This window comes from Anopheles nili, chromosome 2, assembly GCF_943737925.1.
Source record: "Anopheles nili chromosome 2, idAnoNiliSN_F5_01, whole genome shotgun sequence".
Taxonomy (NCBI): Eukaryota; Metazoa; Arthropoda; class Insecta; order Diptera; family Culicidae; genus Anopheles; species Anopheles nili.
Window position 1 is genome coordinate 40,407,581 of NC_071291.1, and position 9,937 is coordinate 40,417,517.

General features: G+C 50.9%; 1 protein-coding gene across 1 annotated transcript; it reads left to right on the top strand.

The window, feature by feature from the left end:
• The first annotated feature begins 6,400 nt into the window (after positions 1-6,400).
• Positions 6,401-9,429, top strand: LOC128722931 (aminopeptidase N-like). Its single transcript, XM_053816627.1, has 4 exons — positions 6,401-7,092; positions 7,185-7,487; positions 7,555-9,205; positions 9,274-9,429. Exons 1-4 carry the CDS (start codon positions 6,401-6,403, stop codon positions 9,427-9,429), a joined length of 2,802 nt encoding a protein of 933 aa, XP_053672602.1.
• Positions 9,430-9,937: the final 508 nt, after the last annotated feature.

Here is a 9,937-nt window from a genome sequence, read left to right on the forward strand (position 1 = left end):
TTGGATCGTAAAAAACTACAAAACCGCAATTTTGTATCCGGTTTTACTTCGCTCCGCTTTCGCTCTCACGTGCTGTCGCGCAGTTCTTGGCCGGCTGTTGGATATGTTTTTTTTTGCACTACCCTCACTTGCGGCATCGCAAATCTCCCAACCATCCACGTCCGACAAACCGTGGCCTGGTTATCTCCAGTGCAAACAGCAAATGGCAATTGTGTGCTGCTGTAAAACCGAAATAATGAAATAAAAACGATGGCGAACGGCGATGGCAAGAAACAGAAATTATCGCCAAACCAACATTTGGAAAAACTTCGCAGGGCTGGACGCGAATTCTCGTTCCATCGCCAACGGATCCATCCATCGCAAGCACCCTACAAAGTGGCGCGTACTCGAGCCGCAGGGAAATATTTAAAAATAATAACAACAATAAGCACCACCATCCCTTGCCGTAGCCCTTTGCCGAAGCGGGGCCCGTATGGAGAAGCCGTAACATTATAACAAATTACGAACCGTCTCAGCCGGCTTCTCGCGCACGGCTTATATATGCTGCGCTAAAATGCAATAAAAATCATATTATAATTTACGATCCTGCGGCCCTGACGGCTAGGGCCGTAGTGAGGTTCCTTCAACCGTGAGACTCGCCGGTCGATCCTTTTCGTTTCCCGTGGCAAGACGCGCCCCGGGGTCTCGTGGTTTCGCGTTTAACGAGTGGATTTTAGATGGCACCAATGACGCGAGCGTTGTTTATGCGTGTCGGCGCAAAGAGTTGCCAGAGGGTGCGAGGGTGGAGGGGGGGGGGGGGGGGAGGGGGGTGTGGAACAGGGCGAGGAGAAGGTCCTCCCCGGACCAACCGCCCTTCGAGCAAAACCCACCAGTCCAGTGGCGTTTTATGGCTGGCAGGCCGCTGGACCACTGGCGGAATTGAAATTCACTCACGCTTGCTCATTTGCGCACCATAAAAATGTGTATGTGCATGGGTGTGTGTGTGTGTGTACGTGTTCGAAACGACCGGATCGCAATTGGTACAGCGAAGGGTTTAAAAAAATAATAATAACAATAAAATAATAACCCCGACCCTTCTGGGGCTAATTCGCTCAAGTACAAATGCCCAAGTCGTTAGCTTACCGATAGATGTTTTTATGGGTTTTTTTTTCTGAAAAGTTTGCAAAACACCCTGGCCAACCTGGCAGCTGAAAGAAACAAATGCTTTTCCCTCTACGGAGTGATTTTTCGCGGCTAAATGCACGCGCAAAACCGCGTCATACACGATGATTCATCAGGGCGTCTCATTCGTTCCAAAAAGCGGTACCAACATTTGATCACGAAACGAGCCATAAAGACTTTGTCACGAATCAATCCCCGACAGGCGCATTTTCCAACACAAGAAGGTGAACCGAATAAAAGGAAAAAAACGAAGAGCACAGCTTTTATTGTTTCTGCGCTCAGGATTCCGCAATAACGCACCGAACGATCGTAAAACCCGAATGCCGTCTCAGCGATGCTGCATTTTACATGCATTACATGCTTTTCCGGTGGTTCCACGGCGAATAGTTTCCGGTCCATTTCGTCGAGCGTCTTCGATTTATGACGCAGCATCTCCAAACATCGTTATCGTCCGCGTGCCTTCCGATTCAATCGTGCATCCTTCCGAGCGAATGCATTTCTTCTGGCGTCTCAGGATGCAGCGCAGCATTGGCGCCGAAAAATCCCCCCTGGACAGCAGGTTCACAGAGAACCCAACAGTACGTGCCCCACGAGAAAAAGAAAAAAGATCAAGATTGCTCTTACCAAAACTGCCTTACAAGCTTCCTGCCATTGGTGGCCTTTCGCCTTGCAGCGTTCATAAACAAAGTCGTAAAAATTTAACAAATCAGCCAAAATTTAAAACTCATCAAAACCACGCTCCACTGCATCCTTCCGGGGTTCCGGGGTTGGTTCGATCTCGTACAATCCGCCCATCCAAACCACCCCCTGCTGAGATGCGCGGCCCCAGCGAGTTTTCCCAACACTGACCTGACGGAGCAGAAACAACAAAACCTTCGATGTCTGGGCGTCTGTCCTTCACTCGGACAGTGCCGCGTATGCGTCTCGGGTGCACAAGTTATTACTTTCCTTCAAAACAACCCCTGGAAGAACGAAGCTCCAGCAAAGGCGAGGGAGACGTGAGCTCGAGACCTGGGAAAGGCGGCATATCGCAGCTGCCAAAAGAAGCGCGAAACCGATCCGTTCCGCACCGCGAGCGAAGCGAAAATGGGAAAAACTTTTCCGAGATCGTAAAACCAAGTATGTTTTACTGCCGCGAGTCCGCAACACACGCTCGCTGCTCGGATGCTGCTGCAGTACGGAAAAGCCGAACTCACGCGCGATGATTCACGGATTAGTTTTGGCCCGACGATCACGCGCTCGGCATCGCTTGGGGTCGCAGGGTGCTGGGAAAAACCGCGCAACCGTGCCGAATTTGTGGAAAGTCGTAAAAGTGGCGCAACGCGCATATTTTCCAGCATCTTCTCGGTGAGCTTCTTGACGTCGCGTCGTAGACACGTCAGAACGTCCTTCAGGACTGTCGGTGACTTTGCACACAAACATAAGCAGGCAAACGAAAAAAAAAAACTCATGACTCCTTTGCACTCCACTCGAGCTGTGGACGATGATGAGCAGAGCGATAAAGCGCTTACCCGGCTGATTTACGTCCTAACGAGGATTGCGCGTTTTGCAAACCCCGTCTGCAAAATGTTTAAGCGCAAAATTTCGCAACACCTTCTCATAACTCACCCAAACCGAGTTCATTCATGTTTGCCGGTGGGATTACGACAATGAACGGTGAGTTATTAGCATTCCAAGCGGCGATTCGGCACCGTGGCGTTGTTAACACTCGCATGTTAACACTCGAATTAACGCATTATCATGACGACCTTGTGTCCCGGGGGAGGGCTACATTGTGACACAAAATGAGCCACGACCGGTTGAATAAACCACATTATCAGTGCGCCGCATTCCAACAGGAAACGGACGAACCCAAGCCCGGGATGATTGGGGACATTGAAATTACCGAATGGACGACCCGCAGGACCCGCCACAACGGCACAAGCAATCGCGAATAAAATGCGCTGCAAATTACCACCGCTTTCCACGCGAATTTCCGATTAACGACTAATGAATCTCGTCCTTCCGTACTTGACGGGCGCAATAGGCGGGCGCAGGTTTTTTTTTTTTTTGTTGTGCATCATTTGTTGGCCTGGATCCCGCCTGGATGCGGAAAGCGATGCTATCAAACGCAAACGTGTGTGCGCGACTCGTTATCCGCAGGGAAAAGCCACAGGGAAGAGCCCTATCTGTCGCTGGGCTGGCGTGTCGTGTAAGGTTGCGAGAAGACACGAGCAAAAAAAAAAAAACCTCACCACAAACAGCCCACGTACACGCACGCAGTAATAATACAAAGCAAAATGCAAAAAAGGGCCCATTCGCTGACATTTTAATCGCTTTTATTTCTGTTTTTATATTTTGTTTTCACTTGTGTTTAATCGTCTGATGGCAGCAGCAAAAAAAAGGGCCCCACCGCTTGCCGGGAGATAAAACCAACGGCATAACAAACACGGAACAAAAAACAACGAGATGAACGAGGATCGGTTGAAAATTGATTTTTAATAGTCCTTCTGTTTTGCCGATCTGCGCGCCCAGCTTTGGAAGGGTGGACGAGGAAATGTATTTAAAACACAAAAAGAGAAAAAGAGAAGCTCACAACCCTTTAGGCCCCATCTCGCGTTGGGGCGACAGTAAACAAGGAAGCCACCAGGCCAGTGGCTCATTATCACGATCACTAATCAGTCCCGTAATGAAGCGAGGATAATGGCAAACCGACTGCAACCGATATCCTTCCAAAGCGGGTCCTCCTGCCGATGCACTCACGTCGTACTCGCGGCGACACTTTAGTTAAAATTTAATGGCATTCGACCGACCATTGGTCAGCACCATTTAGTCGTTCCAGCTGCCCTCGTAAAACGAATCATGCCACTTTCGATGCACCTTTCAAACAACCCTCACCAAATACGTCGTCGACAGCATCGTCTAGGTGGTGGCCGATAATATTTTACGATCGGTTTTTAACGATCGGATCGGCCATACCCAGTTGGCCAGGATAAAACCACAGGGCCACAGGGTTTTTCGCCGCACCTAGTGCGCGATGAATCAGGACACAAATAAATACGCTCGTAAAAATGATCGAACAAACCTAGGTGCCCTAGCTGTCCCCACTCCCACGGCTAGGACTACTTTGCAAACGCTTCAAAAGCAGATTGACCTTCGTTTGGGATTCGCCTAGAATTATGGCTACATTTCGCGCAACAAAATGTGCTTCTCCATCGTGTAGGATCAGCGTTTACGACCAGCGACCAGCAACCGTGACATCAGCAGGTCGGCATGGTGTACTTGATCATTCGCGGGAGTGTACTTTTATACGCAAATAAACCCGTCACGGAGTGGCGTCACGTGGTGAATGGCGTACGAAATCGTCCCACACCCGTACGTTGGATAATACGTGAACTAATATGCTTGGGCAACTCTTTTTCTCTCAAAAAACCATCCACCCTGTTCATTGGCATCCAGCGGCAGCTAGAGCGAATCGCAATGGCCGCGTTAGGGAACCGGCACCATTTTCGAAAGCTTTCCTCTAATTAAACCCTTACCGCGAGGCTCCGAATCCCACCACCGTAAATGGGTGGTGTAACGGCTCTGGCATCCACCATTTTGTTACTAATCTGAATTATAAATGCATTTTTGCCCTATTCCCATGCGCCGCGTTAATGCAGCGTACCGTGAACAGCGCGGCGGTGGTCGGTTTTATGCAACGAGCTGGAACGATAAAAAGCACCAGCAGCCATTATTCTACCTCAAGCGTGTAAAGCTCGCTTCGCTAACTAGCGCTGGTGAAATTAAACAAAAAGAGGGCTTGGCCTGCAGGCCTGCCAGAGCATTTAACCCGTCCGGCTGGTTGGGGTTTTGTACATTTATTTTATGTGAAAACAAAAGAAAAAAAATATCTAACGATTTTAGCCACATAAAATTACATCCCACCCACGATTGGTGGGTGGGTGTGACTAATTTTCGCAAGCGCTTCAAAAACGAGCCACCCCCGATGATGCCCTGGCGGAACCCTTTTATACGCCCATTCTCTTTCGCCTTAATGCTCGTCGACACCCTCGACTAAACTCAGCTCAGTATAGTCTTAAATTCTCCATTCGTTACACACCGTTGCGCGCCGCAGTCGTCTACTACTATTTGCCGTTCGCTTTTACCACGCGTGGTACGGCTGAAACGAGATAACCATCTATCGAGAGCGAGACCGAGGCGCGCGTTTCCTCAAAGTATATAGTGGCGTTTATTTTTTTTTATGTGGCCCACCCCAACACAGGCACTATTAATTATTTCTTCCCTTTCCACCATCCGATGCACGTAGCGATATCCTCCCGAGCTTCCATCACTTGTGGGTGGGGGTTTGCATTTGTTCTCAACCCTCACGAAACACCGCCTCGCGTTGTTTTGTGGATCGCGCATTGGCTGATGCCAACGAAGACGTCTCTAGGCAGACGTGCACGCGATCCGTTTCCGGTCGACGCCATTTTGAACCGTGTGTGTGTGTGCACTAGGACAACTAGAAACAGCTTTTTCCGACGATCGCGCGATGGCGCATTGTGCTGGAGCGCAAATGTTTGTGCCAGACTCCCTGCGAAACCGTCGCTAATTAGTGCTTTCCTACTGAACGTTGTTATCGCACAACAGATACAACATACATAATTGATTATTACTTTTTAGACACTCTTCCGCGCATACAGATAATTGATGCTTGTCGTTAACGTATCGCATGCACGTGTGCTATTATTAATTATTTTAATGAACTGTAATCATGCATTAGACCATACGACCTTGCTATCGATGTGTGCAAGAGCATATCAACGCTGGGAAATTACACGAGCTGCTCACCAGCGAGCCGTGGAGTATCAATAGCTAAATCGAATTAAAACCCCCAAACCGAGATTGTGGTTGATTCCAGCAGTCCAGTCGACACCCTCATTAGCTTCTACCGATGTACGGATGTAATGTACTGAAACCAATCGATTGCAGTATGCAATAAACGATTGATTGAGCGTACTTCCGAAATCCCCACAATACCTTCGGGCGTGAAAAAGGGCCCCACCGAGGATAACTAATCTCCCACTTATCGCGATCGAACCGGCAGTTTAATTGACGTAATTAATTTTACAGCCGCGGTTACAAATGGTGGTTATCCCAAAAAAAAACGCCTCGCGCTTATCGATAACGGTGCGAAACAATTCGTCATGGTCATTACGGAAATCGATTGATTCGGGGTGCAGTTTCAGTTACAAAATCGCACTAAAGCTCAGCAGACATGCTGCTTTTTTGGTTGATTAGTGTCGTCGGTATCCTTGCCGGGCTGCAGCCCGCAGCTGAGGCAAAGCATCCTTTGCTGCGGAGGCCGAAAAAATTTGACCGCTGGAACCTCGATGAAACGCAGCCCTTGCAGGATGGTTCAGCTCAAGAACTACGCTATCGTCTGCCACGTTACATCGTGCCAACTCACTATGATCTAGCGATAGAGTCACGGGTTCATACCGGCAACCGAGCGTACAACGGCAGCGTAGACATCCACGTGGAAGTTCGTCAGCAAACTTCGACCATCTACGTTCACAATCGCGGTCTGCGTATAACGGCGAACGAGCTGTACCTCGCGGAAAGCAACGCAAACGTGACCTTCCTCGAAACCCTACGCTATGTGACCGATGCCGAGCGCGAGTTTAGCATCTTCTCGATACGCCGAGCGCTCATCCCGGGACAGTACATCCTGCATCTCGACTTTGAGGGAGATATGCGAGTCGATGAGGATGGGTTCTATCTCAGCTCGTACCGGGACGTGAACGGTGACCGGCGTTATCTGGGCGCGACCCAGTTCCAGGCGATTAGCGCACGATCAGCCTTCCCGTGTCTTGATGAGCCGGGTTTGAAGGCGACCGTGGCGTTGCAGATCAAGCACCATCCGAGTTATCAGGCCGTAAGCAACATGCCTGTATGGGCTATTGCTGGGTATAGTACTCCTTTTTGTTCTCTGTCACTGTGAGAACCTGGCAAGCGATCTGATGTAGGTGACTGACCACTGTCTTGCGCTGACTTTCCAGAGATTCCGACGGTTACGTAGTGACGGTGTTCGAGACTACACCACGCATGTCGATCTACCTGTTGGCATTCCTGGTGTCGGATTTCGCGTATACCGAAAACATGGATGCGAACCAGCGTGTATTCGCACGTCCAACAGCCCTCGACCAGATGGAGTTCGCTTTGGAGGCTGGCGTACGCATAATGGCGGTGTTGGATGAGTATCTGGGCCTACCGTTTAACTCCTACCTGCCCAAGGTGGACCAAGTGGCATTGCCCGACTTTTCGGCTGGCGCCATGGAGAACTGGGGCCTCTGTAAGTATCGGTAAGTGGCGCGTAATAGAGTAGAGCGTAAGCCCTTGCTAATCTCTAACCGGCCTATCACACCTCAGTGAGGAGTACCTGTTGTACGAGCCTGGCGTTACCTCTTATCGCACGGAAACGTTCATCACCACCATCGTGGCGCATGAGTACGCGCACCAGTGGTTCGGGAACCTCGTCACCGCCGAGTGGTGGAGCTATCTGTGGCTAAATGAAGGATTTGCTACGCTGTACGAGTACCTGGCGGCCGATTTGGCGTACCCTGAGCGACGATATCGCGACCTGTTCAATGTGGACGTGCTCCAGCGTGTGCTCGTGTCCGATGCTTCTGAGAACACGCGCCCTATGACGTTTAGCCGTGGTGCTACGTTTGATACCATCGTCAGTCTGTTCGATAATGTCGCTTACTCGAAGGGAGGCTCGGTGTTGCAGATGTTCCGGCACTTACTGACGGAACCCGTCTGGCAGCAGGTCCTTCGGGTGTACTTAGAAAGCAATGAGTTCGGAGCCGTTACCACGGACCACTTCATCGATGCGATGGTGCAGGTGACGGACTCCATGGACCTGCTTCCAGACACCGTGGAGCTGGACGACTTCATCAAGAGTTGGGTCGATCAAGCTGGCTACCCGGTTCTGGACGTTCGACGCACGTACCGTGGTGATATCGTGCTCTCGCAGGATCGCTTCTACAGTAACAAAATCGTTACCGATGATACTGCCCTCTGGATGATACCCTACACGATGCTGGAAGAGGGCGATTCCCCCACGGACTCACTCGAGTGGAACTGGCTGACTTCGCGAGCTATCGGCGTGCCTACTGAGGTCGCAAATGACCGCTGGATCTTGGCCAATGTTAACCAAACAGGGTTCTATCGTGTGAACTACGATATCACGAACTGGAATCTACTGATCGATGCCCTCCTGGAGGACCCAACAAACGTTCCACTGCATAGCCGAGCCCAACTAGTCGATGATGCGTTCCACTTGGCGCGATCAAACCGCCTGGATCTGGAGATATCTCTCGAGCTGCTGACGTACCTTCGAAACGAACGCGATTACCCACCGTGGCAGGCTGCGTCGCGTGTGTTTAACTACTTCGATAGTCGCATGCGTGGCACGCCCGACTACGTGCTGTACCAGCTCTTCATCGATACACTCATCGGAGATCTCTTCCTGACGCTCGACATCACGTCGGTGGCACCTGACGAACCACTGCTCGACAAGTACCTCAAGCAGCTCATCACAAGCTGGGCCTGTCGGACGCTGATCGAGAGCTGTCTCACGGACACCCGAGTTGCGCTTGAACGCGAGGTCGCTGGTGATGAACCGGTCCACCCGGATGTGGCAACGGTCGTCTATTGCTATGGGTTGCGTACTGCGTCACCAGACGCCTTCGCATACCTGTTCGGCAAGCTGCAAGCTTCCCAGAACCTGGGCGAACGATCGCTGTTGATCGACGCGCTTGGTTGCTCGACTAACGACGAACAGCTCAACGACTACCTGCTGACTGCGATCGGTGGTGAACTGCAGGTTAACTACGATTCGGAAGAACGCTACTACGTGCTCACCTCCGTCCTGGCGACTCGCGAAGGAACTGACGCCTTAGTGCGTTTCCTCATCGAGAACTACACCTACGTCGTGGAGATCCTCGGTCAGGGTGCCTTGAACAGCTTGGTTCAGAACATCGCATCTGCTACGAACACGCCCGCGGAGGAAGAAATGGTGAGTACGGAAAGCGTGTCTCCTTCGAGCCTGTCTGTCAGTAAAGCTCTCTTTGACGTCTTCCACAGCTTAACATGCTGCTGCAGGAGTTGGAACCATCGCTTTCAGCGGCCGTGATTGCCAACGCTCAAGCAACCGTACGTCGCAACCTAGCTTGGCCTTCCACACGCGAAGGTGTTCTGGTAAACCTCTTCGTACAACGCTATGACCCTGTACCCGTCTGAGACTAGATAGAGCAAGAGGTTTGTCAAGTTAGCGACGAATAAAGCGCATTCATTTCGCTAGCCGGTATCACCGCGGGCGTGATCTTCGCGACAAACCCCTATCCGAAAGGTGTGTTGGCTCTCTGCCGCATTGACACGCTGTGGCTCAAAAAACACGTCAGGTCGAACACGGAACGGGATGCAACTAGCCGACGTTGTGGCACATGCTGTCTGAGTGATCAAGGCACTGCGGAACACCGAGAAACGACATTCTGACACGTACAAAGCCGCAAGCTAGTTAAGGAGATACCGCATGGTCCGGCTTTGTGGTGGTGGCCCTGTTATGTTTGTGGGATTTAATCGAGTTTCGATCGTTTTTTTTTCGCCTGCTCTACTTTTGCTTTTGCTGCAATACTCGATTTAGGCTCCACGCCCTGCCAGGGCTGTGATCTAGGTAAACAAACGGCTCTAAGCACTATCGCGGGACAACCGACACGGCTGTTTCGCTTGTCAGCCCAAGCCCTTCACG

Bases quoted from the DNA above. Each gene is read 5' to 3' on its own strand.
- LOC128722931 (XM_053816627.1), top strand. From the start codon at position 6,401: ATGCTGCTTTTTTGGTTGATTAGTGTCGTCGGTATCCTTGCCGGGCTG. The intron at 7,093-7,184 runs GTATAGTACTCC...CTGACTTTCCAG, and splicing joins CCTGTATGGGCTATTGCTGG to AGATTCCGACGGTTACGTAG. The intron at 9,206-9,273 runs GTGAGTACGGAA...CGTCTTCCACAG, and splicing joins CGCCCGCGGAGGAAGAAATG to CTTAACATGCTGCTGCAGGA.